Source organism: Bufo gargarizans, chromosome 10, assembly GCF_014858855.1.
Source record: "Bufo gargarizans isolate SCDJY-AF-19 chromosome 10, ASM1485885v1, whole genome shotgun sequence".
In the NCBI taxonomy this organism is placed as follows: domain Eukaryota; kingdom Metazoa; phylum Chordata; class Amphibia; order Anura; family Bufonidae; genus Bufo; species Bufo gargarizans.
Window position 1 is genome coordinate 17,235,611 of NC_058089.1, and position 16,493 is coordinate 17,252,103.

A 16,493-nucleotide genomic window follows, 5' to 3' on the forward strand; every position below is an offset into this window, starting at 1 on the left:
CTTCCCATACTATGGAGGAGATTGCTGCATGTAAATGCATCAGCCTCCTCTACTAACGAGCAGGCGATTGCCGGGAAGGAACGGTTCAGTCACCTGCTATATTGGCCCCTCTTTGCAGCTGCTGCTTCTGACCGCACTTGCAGTGACCAGTGCTTCTGGCCGTCACCACATTAATGAATACTATATTCGGCCTCTCCCCAGGTTGAAATGGCTGATAACAGGGGACAATAGACTTAACGAACAGTAAATGTAGAGATGGTATACTTTAGACACGGCAACCTTCTAGTACAACATTAATTCACTCATAACGTGCATTCTTAGGTCTGACGCTCCTTGGAGAGAGCAGTTTATATACGGTATTTGAACATTTTGCGCAGCGCTGTTGATTCAATAAGACCAGTATCAGAGGACGCTTAGCCTCCGAGCTACAGAAATCTGATAAACCTGCTTGTAACATCTCCAAGGAATGACTGAAAAATTTGAAGATTGAGAAGAAAGTGCGGCTATTGTACTGCACGTATAATGAAGGCACATTCACAATGTCATTAGATTATGATTTATGGCTGGCCATAAAACTTAGATAGCTGCCAGCCGAATGCGTATTGTGCCAGCTGCTCTCCCTCCCAAACCCCTACACTCGGAGGAGAATGCGTGCGTTCTTAATGGGGAGTGGGGAATAAGCTGCTGCCACGTTGCTTATTTTCCCTGAGAAAACAAAGATTGCGCATGCTGAAATCCAACTGCTTGATTCTTCTTTCCCTTGAGATCTGCCAACAGGGTGTAGACGGGACAACCCCATACAGCTTAGATAGTTTCTGCTGAAATCTGTGGGCTTGGCTGACATGAAAGGGCATCTGTCAGCAGATTTGTACCTTTGACAAGCGCACATGAAACAGGTCAGCCAGTTTCTTAGATACAAATCTGCTGACAGATGCCCTTTAAAGGGGTTATCCCCAAATTGTTTTTCACGCATTCAGAGGATAAATTATGAATGTCAGAGTGCAAGGGGCCCGTCTGCTGGGACTCCCATTGCTGCTGAGGTGAGGAGTCCCTGAGCGGTCCCACCGTTCTATTCTTGTCTACGGAGCTGACAGAAGTAAATCAAGCGGTGGGCCGATGTACTCTGTCACTTCTTTTGGAGAAAGGATTCCGGGACTCCTCATTTCCAGCACTTATCCCCAATCCCGTGTATAGGGATAGATTTACTGTAAAATGTGACAATAACCTGTCCTACTTTTTTTTTCTTTTTTCTTTTAACTACAGCTACTATGCCGATCTCCACAGTAAGGCCTCATGCACACAACCATTGTGTGTTTTGCGGTCTGCAAATTGTGGATGGCGTCCGTGTGTTTTGCGCAATTTGCTGAACAGCACGTACAGCCATTAATATAACTGTCTATTCTTGTCCGCAAAACGCGGACAAGAATAGGACAGGTTATATATTTTTTGGGCAGTCCATGGAACGTAGCAACGGATTCGAACAGCACACTGAGGCTCGGATGCGGACCAAAACAACGGCCGTGTACAAGAGGCCTAAGGCTACTTTCACACTTGCGGCAGAGTGATCCGGCAAGCAGTTTCGTCGCCGGAACTGCCTGCCGGATCCAGCCGTCTGCATGCAAACGGACAGCATTTGTAGACAGATCCATCTTACAAATGCATTGCAAGAACGGATCCGTCTCTCTGGATATCATCTGGAGAAACGGATCCGTTATATAATTTTTTAACATTTTTACCAGTCTGCGCATGCGAAGGACAGATTCGGCATTGCTGTATTTTTAATGCCGTATCCGGCACTAATACATTTCAATGTAAATTAATACCGGATCCGGCATTCCGGCAACTGATCCAGAATTTTGGACTGAGAAAATACAGCAGCATGACGTGGTATTTCCTCTGTCCAAAACGCCGTTCGGTGACTGAACTAAAGACATCCTGAACGGATTTCTCTCCATTCAGAATGCATTAGGATAAAACTGATCAGTTCTTTTGACAGAACTCAATGCCGGAAAAAAAAAACACGCTAGTGTGAAAGTACCCTAAAACGTCAAAATCCAGTGTGTAGTTTGATATTGCAACCCCATGTTGTTCTCCTTTACTCTTACTTCTACCTAACATGTGTTTATTATATTGGCAGGAAGTAGGAGACAGGGAGAATGGCTGCAAGATCAGACTACACAGGGTTTGTTTGTTGTCTGTTACCATGGAGACACATAGATCTGCCTAGCAGCTGTAACAGCAGTAGATTTTTAGGGCAGACTATTTGCAGTGTTGCATTATTCAAGCAACTTAAAAATTGGTTTAGAAGGTGTACATTGTCATTTTTATGTACTGTACGTGCAGTATACAGAGCCGTAACATTCTGTGTTATTGTTGAAATGAGAAGACAAGCGGCTAAATCCCTAATGTGGCAGCATCTGATCAACTCTCACTCCTGTTTTCAGAAATGTATCCGGTTCAACCCCAATGCCACTGTTTGGGTAGCAAAGCAGAGGATCTTATGTACTCTCAATCAAAGCCTGAAGGATGTTCTCAACTACGGCCTTTACCAGCCTTTCAGCAATGGGAGAGACGGAAAGTTTCTCGATGAAGAGCGACTACTGCGGGAATATCCTCAACCGATGAGCAGAGGTGTGCCTTCCTTGGAGGTTAGTGAACTGTCTCTTATACTTCTCTTATACTTCCCAGGCATATTGAGCTACTATAATTGGGGTGGAAGGAGACCATAATCAGGACTCGCAGCTTTGCCCCTGTTAGGGAAAGGCGAAAGGAGCACGCAACACTGCTTTTCAGAACGCAGATGTCCAATGAAATTAATAGACTCCTAAACAAAGCACTTCAGGCCCCTTTGTTCGGACAGATTATGACAAACGTTTGTATAAATGCTTATTAGCGGCAATCCTCCGCCAATTAACGAGTGAAACGCTTATTCATCAGGTAATAGGACAGTTAATGCGGTCACCTAAATCATCATTTGCCGGCAGCAGATCGTTCTGTCTAGTCACGCTCTGCTGCCGGCAGTCAATGATTCTTTATGGGGACGATCGATGCCATTAACGATCACTCCTCCCCTCCCTGTGGAAGAAATCTCTGAATGTAAATGCAGCGGCCTCCTCCACTGACGAGCAGGAGGGAACGCATCCTTCCCAACAATCGTCTGCTCCATCCAGCATTGTAAAGAGGCTTTTACCCAGTGGTGCCTCTCCTCTAATTACAACTGGACCTGCTGCAATCAGAGGGATTTATCTGAATCAGACCTCTCCTTTGAAGAGGGTATATTCAGACATTGCAGGTGTGCCACATTTTCCCCCCGCAAATCGCACAAGTGAAGCTCATTAACTCCTAAAACCACAGAAATGTGCAGTGAAACTGTGCACACTTTTATGTCGAGATAGGCTACACGAAGTAAACACATATTACGGTCATGCTGCAAAAACCATGACACAACGACATTTAATGATTATACCAAGATCATCATAGAGGTAGACCACTGATAACTGCAACTTCTCCCTGTGATAACAGCTGATCCACTAAGGTTTTAGATACCAGATCCGGAGTGATCATCCCCAAAAGGGTTTTTACGGTGAAACATCCCCTTTAAGTACTGACTGACACATTGGTAGAGTTTTTTCAAAACTGGTGCAAAAGGTAAGTGGAGATGTTGCTCACATCAGCCTGCTCCCTTCATTTCTCTCTAAGATGAAAATTAGTTGCTGCGACTGCGAGCGACTTCTCCAGTTTTTTATAAGTCTCCCCCATTATTGTACAGTATGCACAAAGCCTAATAATTGTCTTGTTGTTTTACAGTTCCGTTATAAGAAAAGACTGTACAAGCAATCAAGTATTGACGAGAAACAGATTGCCAAGCTACATACCAAGGTACGTGGAAGGTATCAATGCAGAGACTGTAATCAGCATAAAATCTAATGGTATAGCGTGATGGCAGAGATCTTATTATTCTGGTATCTGGATGTATCACCGGGTCATTGTTCTGAGATAATGTGTCTGTGTGCTATTTCTTATCAGCCATCAGTCACATGTGTCCTGTAATATGGGTTCTGGATCTGTCATCTAGTGTCCTGCTGGTCTAGAACTCACTGGGACACATCTGTCTCAGATAGTGATCCTTTTCAATGACAACTGGCTAAAAGCGATCTCGTGACTCCACAGATTTCTTCTCAGGCCGCCTGTTTGGCACTATTTGGAGGAAAGGCTATTTGGTGGTATGCTGCCTGGTACTGAGCAATAAAATAACATGCCAATCAGCTCTTGTTACCCACACTTATCTTTAGTTTGGAGAAGAACGTGTTTTCCCCCATACATTTTTATGTCAGCAGCACATCCTCTGTTTACATGGGACAATGTGCTGCCGACAAACAAGCATTTTTAAAGGGGTTGTCTGGACTGAAACATTAGTGGCATATCCCTATATCCATAACGGGTTTCCCGAAATGAGCTGAAAGCAGCTGCACACGTGCAACTGCCCTCCATTTATTTGTATGGGACAGCCAAACATAGCCAAGTGCTGGATCAGCTATCACCTGCAGTCCCATAGAGGCGAATGGAGCGGTGGCTGCACTTGCGCTGTGCATTTTCCATTCAATTCTATGGGACTTTCAAAAAGAGCAGAGCACGCTGGAGAGCTCATGCGCGGTGCACTCCTCTTCACTTCCGGGAGCCCATTTTGGAGATAGGTGTGGGTCCCACCTCCGAACCTATCCAACATTGGTGGCATATCCTAGCAATATACCAATAAGACAACCCCTTTAATGCAGCTTAAAAGATGTGATCATCCAGCAAATAAACCTTTGCTCATTTGTCAGATAAGGCTACTTTGTCGCGTTAGGTGCGGATCCGTCTGGTATCTGCACAGACGGATCTGCACCTATATTGCAAACGATTGTATCCGTTCAGAACGGACCCGTTTGCATTATAAAGAACAAAGTCAAAACAGATCCGTCCTGACTTACAGTCATGTGAAAAAATTAGGACACCCTTTGAAAGCATGTGGTTTTTTGTAACATTTTTAATAAAAGGTTATTTCATCTCCGTTTCAACAATACAGAGAGATTAAAGTAATCCAACTAAACAAAGAAAACTGAAGAAAAGTCTTTTCAAGATCTTCTGTAAATGTCATTCTACAAAAATGCCTATTCTAACTGAGGAAAAAGATAGGACACCCTCACATGTATTCCCTCTTAAATTGGCTCAGATCTCACACAGGTATATCACACCAGGTGCACATAATTAGTAGATCGTTACTCTGCATGTTGAATGAGGCTTGCCCTATTTAAACCTCAGACATTTAGTTTGGTGTGCTCCTGACTGTTGAAGTGAGAGTGAGCACCATGGTGAGAGCAAAAGAGCTGTCAGAGGACTTCAGAAAAAAGATTGTAGCAGCCTATGAGTCTGGGAAGGGATTTAAAAAGATCTCAAAAGATTTTGAAATCAGCCATTCCACTGTCCGGAAGATAGTCTACAAGTGGAGGGCTTTCAAAACAACTGCCAACATGCCCAGGACTGGTCGCCCCAGCAAGTTCACCCCAAGAGCAGACCGCAAGATGCTAAAAGAGGTCTCCAAAAACCCTAAAGTGTCATCTCGAGAACTACAGCAGGCTCTGGCTACTGTTGATGTAGAAGTACATGCCTCTACAATCAGAAAGAGACTGTACAAGTATAACTTGCATGGGAGGTGTGCAAGGAGGAAACCTTTGCTTTCCAAGAGAAACATCGAGGCCAGACAGACATTTGCCAGAGATAAAGTTGACAAAGACCAGGACTTCTGGAATAATGTTCTTTGGACAGATGAGTCCAAAATTGAATTATTTGGACACAACAGCAGAGGACATGTTTGGCGTAAACCAAACACAGCATTCCAAGAAAAGAACCTCATACCAACTGTGAAGCATGGAGGTGGAAGTGTCATGGTTTGGGGCTGCTTTGCTGCAGCAGGACCTGGTCAGCTCACCATCATAGAATCCACGATGAATTCTACTGTGTATCAGAAGGTGCTTGAAGAACATGTGAGACCATCAGTTAGAAAATTAAAGCTGAAGCGGAACTGGACCATGCAACATGACAATGACCCAAAACATACTAGTAAATCAACCAAAGATTGGCTGAAAAAGAAGAAATGGAGAGTCCTGGAATGGCCAAGTCAAAGTCCAGATTTGAATCCCATTGAGATGCTGTGGGGTGACTTGAAAAGGGCTGTACGTGCAAGAAACCCCTCAAACATCTCACAGCTGAAAAAGTTCTGCATTGAGGAGTGGGGTAAAATTTTCTCAGACCGATGTCGAAGACTGGTAGATGGCTACAAGAACCGTCTCACTGCAGTTATTTCAGCCAAAGGAGGTAACACTCGCTATTAGGGGCAAGGGTGTCCTATCTTTTTCCTCAGTTAGAATAGGCATTTTTGTAGAATGACATTTACAGAAGATCTTGAAAAGACTTTTCTTCAGTTTTCTTTGTTTAGTCGGATTACTTTAATCTCTCTGTATTGTTGAAACGGAGATGAAATAACCTTTTATTAAAAATGTTACAAAAAACCACATGCTTTCAAAGGGTGTCCTAATTTTTTCACATGACTGTACATTGAAAGTCAATGGGGGACGGATCAGTTTTCAATTGCACCATATTTTGTCAGTGAAAATGGATCCACTCCCATTGACTTACATTGTAAGTCAGGACGCATTCGTTTGGCTCCGCATTGCCAGCCGGACACCAAAACGCTGCAAGCGTTTTGGTGTCCGCATCCAGAGCGGAATGGAGGCGGAACGGAGCCAAACTGATGCATTCTGAACGGATCCTTACCCATTCAGAATACATTGGGGCTGAACTGATCCGTTTTGAACCGTTTGTGAGAGCCCTGAAACGGATCTCACAAACGGAATTCAAAACGCTAGTGTGAAAGTAGCCTAATCAGCTGCATATTTTACATGAGGCGGTATTTGGGGGGAGGAAATATCTACAGAAGCACTGTTTGTGATCATCGTCCTGTGTTACATCTAGCAGATTCTGCATGGGGACTCTGTACACTACATCAATAGACTCTGTTAGGGCTTGTGGACAACGGTGCGGCCCCTTTAAGAGTTTTGATTTTACTCAAGAAGTTTCCTTCCCCCCCTGTGTACACAACTGGTTTTGCTGTCAAGAACTAATAATATATTTCAGGTTTATGGGTTACTGCGCATAAAATGATGTTTCCCTGAAACTCGCATAATGACAAGTCACTTCTGTGAATATTTTCTATACCGCTTCTTTTTGATTCCAGGCTAATTTACGGAAATTTATGGATTACATTCAGCACTGTTCAGCGGAGAAAGTCTACAAAATGTTAGATCGGGGATTGGACCCAAATTACCATGATCCGGAAACGGGTGGTAAGTTATTTGAAGAGGTGCATATTCCAGGTGGCAACGTATAGGACCTGTATGGTTCTTTTTCCCGTAGGCTGGATGCTATATACTGTACAGGGATTTTTTATAATTAGCAAATTCAATTTAGGCCGAATGCACACGGCCGTTGTTCACGGCCGTAAGCGTTCCGTGGAACCGTGGCCTGGATTCCTGCTGAGTGCAGGAGCGCACGGTGTCATGGGTTGCTATGACGCCGTGCGCTCCCTGCTGCCGCCGCATTACAGTAATACACTGGTATAGATCATACCAGTGTATTACTGTACTCTGGCGGCAGCAGGGAGCGCACGGCGTCATAGCAACCCATGACGCCGTGCGCTCCTGCACTCAGCAGGAATCCAGCCCGCGGTTCCACGGAACGCTCACGGCCGTGAACAACGGCCGTGTGCATTCAGCCTTAATGTAATGCAAGTGCCTGTAGCTTTTGCATCATTTTATTGAGTACTCAACTAAAGTACTGGCTGTGAATTTACAGAGCTGGTGCTTTAATGTCGTGGTTCGTGCAACATTGGGGGATTGCTGTGTGACACTTGCAGGCATTGGTCTGGGGTAATTCATTCGGATATGGTCTGAATTCTTACAGTCACCACAAGTTGTCTGCATCTTTTACCCCCCATAGGAAAGCATTCAAGTCACAAGGGGTCACAATAACTTGCAATACTACAGTAACCAATAGTTGCTATGAAGCACTTTCCTAAATTTCCAGAAATTCCCTTGGGAAATATCAATAACAAGAAATATTAGTGGAGCACCACGACATATCGCTTGATATTTATCATTTAAAGGGGATGTGTCACTTCAGCAAATAGCATTTATTACGTAGAGAAAGTTAATACAAGGCACTTACTAATGTATTGTTATTACCCATATTGCTTCCTTTGCTGGCTGGATTCATTTTTCAATCATGTTATACACTGCTCGTTTCCATGGTTACAAACACCCTGCAATCCAGCAGCGGTGGTCGTGCTTGCACACTACAGGAAAAAAATAATAACCTATGTGCACACTCACGGTCCTGGCCACCAGAGAGGCTGATGCTTTTTCCTATAGTGTGCAATCGCGACCAGCACTGCTGGATTGCACAGTTGTCGTAACCATGGAAACAAGCAGTGTATAATGTTATAAATGAATCAAGCCAGCAAAGGAGGCAATATGGACAATCACAATACATTAGTAAGTGCCTTTGTATTAACTTTCTCTACATGATAAATGCCACTTGCTGAGGTGAGACAACCCCTTTAAGGCTGTTTTTATGTCAGTTTTAAGTCTGGCTTTGATTTGTGTGTCTGCTCCAAATTTATGAACTGGTGCACCTTAATAATATATGTGGCATAAGTGTTATGTGGTTTACACCTTTAGGTGTAAATGTAGAGCGGGGGTTTGCCTGGCGTGAGATGCGACAGTTTTGCAACATTTTGAAAAGTTGCACATAGTAAATGTGCCAAAATCCCTATCTAATCGGAGGTTTTTGTCTAGAAAATAGATCTCTTGCAGAATTGACAGAGACCAAAATGTTGCAAAATTTTTTTTAGACCAGAAAACAGGCGTACCTTAGTTAAAAAATGATCCCCAAAGTTTGTATATTGTGTACTTCCCTCTGCTAATACCCATTCACATGATGTCATTATATATTTTTTGGTTTGGAGGGAAGTTGATGGAGATTTTAGCGTAAAGTGAAACATACCCATGATATGAAGACATGTAGAGTCCTTATGACTGCGAGCGGTCTTCTGTGGAGCCCCCTCTTCTGTAAATGTGCCCATGTATCCTGCACTCAGGGATGGAATCGCTGCATGTTATATGCTATGCTAGACCTTCAGGGTTATGTGGCTTGGAAGATGCTATATGCTGAATTCATTGCATGTGGATCATACATGAAGGGCTTGATGAAGAAGGGCAGCATGGGCCCATTGCATAGATTACAGCAGAAAACGGCATGCCTGACATGGTGCACCATGAGCGTGTAGCAGTCCTGTCACCACAATCTATATATCTGTTTCCTTCCTCCCCACAGAAACTCCGCTTTCTCTGGCCGCCCAACTGGACAATTCCGTAGAAGTGATTAAAGCTCTCCGTAATGGTGGCGCTCACCTGGATTTCCGGAGCAAGGATGGAATGACTGCGCTGCACAAAGCTGCCCGAGCAAAAACACAGACAGCCCTGGTGGTAGGTCCCCTGCTCCCGGGTTGCAATCATGGGACTCTGATAGTATGCTGTATCTTTTGACTTTTAATGTAAAAATTGAATGATAACTAATGGCACTAATAAGGGAATTGGTTGTGCCATTTTTATTTTATTTTTTTGCAAAAGTTTCTGGCATTAAAGTAGTTGTGTTATTACAAAGATTGGTGACAATTCATTCGGATCTTTGTCCAATTTGCATAGGTGCACCTGCTGGGAGTCCTTCCAAGTGTTAGAACCAACTGCCTGTGACACTTTGTCACCTTTCGTCTCTTTTTTGGTCTCTCTGGAGACTGCATAGTCGGTTTATTGTAGGCAATGGCTAACCATGAGTCTGCTTTCAAAAAAGCAAACTCATGTGACCACGACATCTGGAGGCGCCAAAAAATAAATAAAGAAGTGATCAAAAAGTCATCACACACCAAATGAAAAAATGCAGATAGCCCCGCAGAAAATGAGCCCTCACACAGCTCCGTACAGATAAAAATAAAAAAAATTCTGGCTTTGGGAAGGCTGGGAGTAAAAAACGAACATGAAAAAATTGATTATGGGGTTAAGGATTATCTCTGTTTGTTCATTATCTTGATGAACTCGATCAAGAACCTAAATACCAGAAATTATTCTAATTCCTGTATATCAACATTTTATTGCTTTTTTCTACCTTTTGTAGTAACAGGATTATCATGAACACACGGCTGGTAGAGATTTACAATGGATTGGAAAATATAAGCATTTTTTCAAGATAAAAAGGTCCCTGCAGACTGGAAATCCAGATCAGCACTAATTTTAGAGAGATCAGACCTGACATTTTTTTTATTGCTTTAGGTTTTCTGGTAGCACCATTCATTCTGCATATATTACACAGTAAATGCAATATAGATCTCTGTAAGTTCATGATAAATACGTGTGTGATGTTCAGTGTATTGGGAAAATCACAGGCAGCGTTGCACTTAGAGGATACGATATTATGGCTCTGTTCGCGGACGGATCCATCCCCTTGAAGTGAGTTCTGCGCATAGGATGGCTGGAAGCTACGCTGTGCATAGAAAACCAGAGAAAGGGATGCAGCACCACTCCAGTGATGAGGCCGCTTTAGGCTACTTTCACACAGGTGACAGCAGGGTCCAGCAGGCTGTTCCGGCGGGGGAACAGCCTGCCGGATCCGTGCTAACGCTAGCCCACCACATGCCGAACAAAAACGACAGCATGCTGCGTTTTTTTGTCCGGCCGCCTCTCGGCCCGTTTGCTGTGCTGTGGCCGGTGTTCCGTTAGATTTCCCTACCTCGTGAGATTTCCCTACCCTCGTCCCTTCCGGCCGCACCGCACATGACGTGAGAAGGTGTGCCGTGCAGGCGCACAACGACGGGGTAGGAAAAATTACGGGCCAGTGCGCAGGCGCGATGTTCGGACGGATGTTCTCAGCTGGACATCGGCCGACACTGTACATGCGCTGGGAGCCTCACCAGCGGTTAAGGTAGGGAAAAAGCACTGGCCCGTAATTTTTCCCTTCCCTAACCGCTGGTGAGGCTCCCAGCACATGCGCAGTGTAGGCCGGTGTCCAGCTGAGAACATCCGTCCCATCACCGCGCCTGCGCACTGGCCCGTAATTTTTCCCTACCCTAACCGCTGGTGAGGCTCCCAGCACATGCGCAGTGTCGGCCGGTGTCCAGTTAACGCTGCTGTGAAATTTCACTACCCCGCCATTGTGCGAGGCGCGGCACACCTCCTCACGTCATGTCCTGTGCGGCCGGAAGTGACGATGGTAGGGAAATCTCACGAGGTAGGGAAATCTAACGGAACACCGGACCTCCGGCCCGCCCCCATTTTAGTGAATGGGTCTGGAGCGGACTTCCGGCGGCACGGTGGGCTATCGCTAGCACAGATCCGACAGGCTGTTCCCCCGCTGGAACAGCCTGTCCGACCCTGCTGCCGCCAGTGTGAAAGTAGCCTTATTCTCAAGAAAGGTCAGAACACCACTGATCAGAGAGTGATGCAATATCTTAGCAACATACGCTAGCAATATCCCTTTAATTGTGACTATTAGCACGGAAAAAAGTTACTTTTGAAATTTACTTTCTGTTACCCCCCCCCCCCCCAGGGTATCTGCCCACCGGAAATTTCCCTGTAGGGTCTATGAATAATCCCCTACTACATGGGATAAGTCCTTAAAGGGGGTTTCCCATCTCAGACAATGGGACCTGCTCGTAAACCCAGCTGGCAAAGTGAAGGGGGGCGCACCGTGCATGCGCGGCTGCCCTCCATTAATTTCTATGGGGCTGCTTAAAATAGGCTATTTCCATTGGCCTTGTAGAAGCTAATGGAAGCGGCGGCAGTTCCAGCGTGGTGCGCTCCCATTAATTTCTATGGGGATTCTGAAAATAGCTGCGCACGGCTATTTTCGGTGGGCCAATAGGAACGATTGGTGGGGGCCGGACCCAGCACTGACGGCCACCACTTTGCCAGCTTTGTTTTACCTATCAGATAATGGGGGCATATCCTAGCAATATGCCCCCATGGTCTGTGATGGGGATACCCCTTTAAGTAAAGAAATGTGGTTTCAGTGGTGAACATACCACTCAAAAGCAATGTATAAAATATGAAAAAGGACTCATATCTTATACTTATGGCCTAAGGAATATAGGACAGCATCAAAAAGGGGAGACGTCACTTACTACATATCACATTCATTTCATTTTCTGCACTTTATTCAAGTCTCCATTAATTAGTAAAAGAGATTATATTTTGTGATACAGTGTATACTTGTGCAAGGACACAAATATTAATTATAATAATATATAGAGTGATTGCTCACATTTCTAAATCTAGGAGAGAACAATACCCCCCAATTAATGCCACATTGTGTCAGTGTCGCCAAAGCAGAAGAACCCACAATCTACATAATGAAGGCTCGCACGGCTGCGCAATACTATAATATAAGCCATAACTCGGGATCAGACATTTGTGTCTAATCCAAAATCTATAAATGTCTTGTAAGCATCATGCGAGTGAAGTAAACCTTATACTGATGATTCACCGGGGTCATACAGCTCTACACGCACCCAGCAGTGACGCACTCCCGGCTGATTACCTGTCATCATGATGGAACATAGGCCAGTCATCAAAATATCAGTTTAATTGACAGCTCTTAAAAGCTGTGAAACGCTTCAATCAATCAATCAGTAAATGGCGAATCACCCCAATGTTCCCAGAGCTGGAAAACTCACCCGCCATGTGGTACACGGACACCTAGCCTGGGAAAGCGCAGTTTCTCTTTGCCTCTTTGTGGCTACAGAGAAGTGGCAGTGGTTCTGCATTTTTTATATTCCTAGATCTGTGCCTGCAGTCAGTGAGGGTATAACTCATTCTTGCTCCGGCTCTGTTAATATCTGTGTCAGAGCCTCCATTACTCTGTCATACTTGCTGGGAAAAATATATTATTTTTTTTTAGAAAAATGACGGATTCCACAACATATCTCTTTATAAGTCAATGCAGTTCGTGTCCATCATGTGACAGTTCCAGCACTCCAGCATTTTTGGTTTTCTGCTTCTATGACCGAACAGAAAACGGGAAATGACAACGGAGGTGTGAACAGAAACTTATGCAGCGTTTCTCATTTTTGTGGGTTTCCATCAGACCCCATGCGCACAGCAGGAGGCTGGTGCAGAGACAGTGTATTATTTCATCGAGCTCTGGATTCTAAAAAGTCAAACTTTCTCAACCTCTCCCGCAGACAATCCTTCAAACCTCTTGCTTTTTTGTGAGCTAAACCTTTTGCTCCTAATCTCTATCCTATCTGTCTGTGACGTTCTGACTGTTCCCTAATATTTCTTCAGCCATATTATTCCCTGTTTCAGCTGCACAGCTAGATGCATCTCACCCAGAAACATGGGCCTCTCCCTTCTGCCAGCATTGTACTGCTGTGACATCCTTTCCCTTATTTCTCACTGTTTGTTTTTAGCCTCGGAGCTTACAGAATAGATAAGGAGGGAGAGATCACATTGACAGAAAGGCAGGGCACTCCTGTGATGTTCAGAAGCAGCGTAGAAGCAGTTATTTTATTGGGCTTAGGCTCTTGGCTAGCTCTGACATGCCTGCTTTCTCGCTGCTGTCTTCTGAGTCTCTATTACCAGGGATGGATTTTGCCTGACAAAAGTTAGTGGACTGCAACTTAGGTGGATGCGAAACCTCCAGTTGGCATGACTTGACAGCTGTTTTTCATTTGGATGCAGGCAGATTTTTTTTAAATGAAGTGATTCTCTATTGAATGAAATTGTGTGAAAGTACATTAAAGGAGTTCTAAGGTTTCATAATACATTTCTATATCTCCCCAGTGTACCCCAAACACTGCATATTGTTGCTCTATATACCTCAGCATCACTGCATCCTGGCAGGAACTTCCTTTTTCCTTCAGCTTCCTGGTGGGTCCCAGCATGCTTTGCTCTGTACTGTTTCTCAAGGCTTACTCCTCCTGCCACACTATTCCTTCTGCTGTAGTAACGCACCCTACATCTCCCCTCTCCATGTTAGGCCACTTTCAGATAAGCGTTTTTGGTTTCCGGTTTTGAGATAAGTTAGAGGATCTCAAAACTGGGCCAAAACGGTTCAGTTTTGTCCCCATTCATTGTCAATAGGGAGAAAATGAATGCATCAGGTTCGTTTTGTTGCGTTTTATGTCCAGTCTGCGAAACTGAACAAGCCGGATTCGGCATGAAGATCAATGTCATGTTCAATGGAAAAAACTGATCGGGCGCCTATAGACTTACAATGGTTTGTTCAGTTTCTATTTAATACAACCGGATCCGGATTAAACAGATGCATGCGGATGTATTAAATAAAACGGAAGCATTTCTTTCAGGTTTTGAGATCCTTTGCCGGATCCCAAAACCTGAATAAAAAATGCTGGCGTTAAAGTAGCCTTAGCTAGGCAGAGCAAGCCCTGCGGAATGTTACAGAGCAAAGCATGCTGGGATTGGTTAGAAAACCCAACAGGAAGCTGCCGAAAACAGGAAGTTCTGTATCTAAACATCCTGCCGTGATACAGTGGTGCCGAGAATAGGGGAAGGAAAGTGTTGACCCGAAAAACAGGTTTATGGTGCAAAAATATGCAGTGTTTGGGGGAATCTGGGCAGATAGAAATTTTGTTATGTCTATCTATCTATCTATTATCTATCTATCTCATATCTATCTATCTATCTATCTATCTATCTATCTCATATCTATCTATCTATCTATCTATCTATCTCCTATCTATATCTATTATCTATCTATCTATCTATCTATCTATCTATCTATCTATCATCTATATCTATCTCATATCTATCTATCTATCTATCTATATATCTATCTATCTATCTATCAGCCTCTCCTGTTATATCATCGTTTTCGGTTTGCTGACCCTCGGGTAACTTGTCGTGTCACTGAGCATTCTCAAACAGTTTCTCATCTCTGAGTATCAGGTGCCCCTCCAGGGTTTCTCGTGGCCTGAATTTAATTCCATATATTTCTGCACTTTACTGGGTCACCTGTCTTGAAATCTTCCATTAGCTCAGTGTTACTGGCAATATTCTGCATTTCAATGTCCTATGCTCTGAATGCACCTGGTGAAAAAAAGGGAAATTGCAAATTACTTGGCCTCTGAGCTCTTATCAGGTACATTATATGGCAGATCACAGTGCGCCCACCGAACAGATTAGGGTCACTAAATGGATTTACTGTTTCCATGCAATTAGGTCCCCCGGTTTAGAGACTGCACCTCCCTGTTGCATTATTCAGCCTGTCCCTCGGTATTGGGAAATAGGCCACCTGACCAGGCATTTACATTTGTGTATCGACATCTCTGTAAATAGATATTTATAGGAAATCATATAAAATGGAAGATCGAGGGACCCTTATATTTATTGTGTAGATGTATTTTTCTATGTCCCCTCCCCCCCCCAAAAAAAGTTTGCAAAGATTTCATATCCACGGACATATTGTGGATCTCTATTGCATAAACTACTATTATCCCTTAGTTTGCCTCCGTGTTCCTCTGGTTTCATATGGAGGCACGTTAAATTAGTGACTTCTTCCATCTCATTGCTTTTAAGTGCCTCTGGCTTTGTGATGTGGCACAGTAGAGGTACTGTGTGTCCCCTTATAGGCACCACGTACTTAAGCAGCTATATATATGTGTAGATGTGTGTCGGCCAAACCCTACGGGCCCACCCCATTATCTAATGTGTACAGGGGTCTCTCAACTCTTCCCTGATGGGATTTTATGCATGAGATTAGGATCAGGCATGTTGGATTTCAGCAAGATGACTTCTTTGGCAGAAGCTTCCATCCGTTTTCTTACTGAGAACACACGCATGTTCAGCTGACAGTATGGAGGAATTGTAAATGTTAGCTGTGGTAAATGACGCTGTTCATCCAACCGCCAAGATTTTACTATTGATCCCTCAGGATAGGCCATCAGCATCTTATATGAGTGGGTCCAACACCCTGCACCCCTTCGGATCAGCTGTGACCTTGTAGCTGAGTGGGTCCAACACCCTTCACCCCTTCGGATCAGCTGTGACCTTGTAGCTGAGTGGGTCCAACACCCTTCACCCCTTCGGATCAGCTGTGACCTTGTAGCTGAGTGGGTCCAACACCCTTCACCCCTTCGGATCAGCTGTGACCTTGTAGCTGAGTGGGTCCAACACCCTGCACCCCTTCGGATCAGCTGTGACCTTGTAGCTGAGTGGGTCCAACACCCTGCACCCCTTCGGATCAGCTGTGACCTTGTAGCTTGCGAGCAGTACTGCAGCATCCAGCTCCATTAACTACTCAGTGGACGGAGTTGTGTAGTTCTGGTACAATTTCTGCTACCGAAGCTACTCAGGATCAGCTGATCGGTGGGGTTGCGGGGTGTCAAT

The 16,493-nt window shown here is 44.4% G+C and overlaps 1 protein-coding gene across 5 annotated transcripts in view; it reads left to right on the forward strand.

Annotated features, from left to right (window-relative positions):
- The window catches only part of SHANK2 (SH3 and multiple ankyrin repeat domains 2), a 531,815-nt gene that overhangs the window by 134,237 nt on the left and 381,085 nt on the right, over positions 1-16,493 (forward strand). For all 5 annotated transcript variants that reach the window (XM_044270326.1, XM_044270322.1, XM_044270325.1 and 2 more), the window contains exons 3-6: positions 2,445-2,648; positions 3,808-3,879; positions 7,274-7,382; positions 9,430-9,581. In XM_044270326.1, the coding sequence (XP_044126261.1) occupies positions 2,445-2,648; positions 3,808-3,879; positions 7,274-7,382; positions 9,430-9,581 (537 nt within the window). The remainder of the gene's footprint in view (positions 1-2,444; positions 2,649-3,807; positions 3,880-7,273; positions 7,383-9,429; positions 9,582-16,493) is intronic.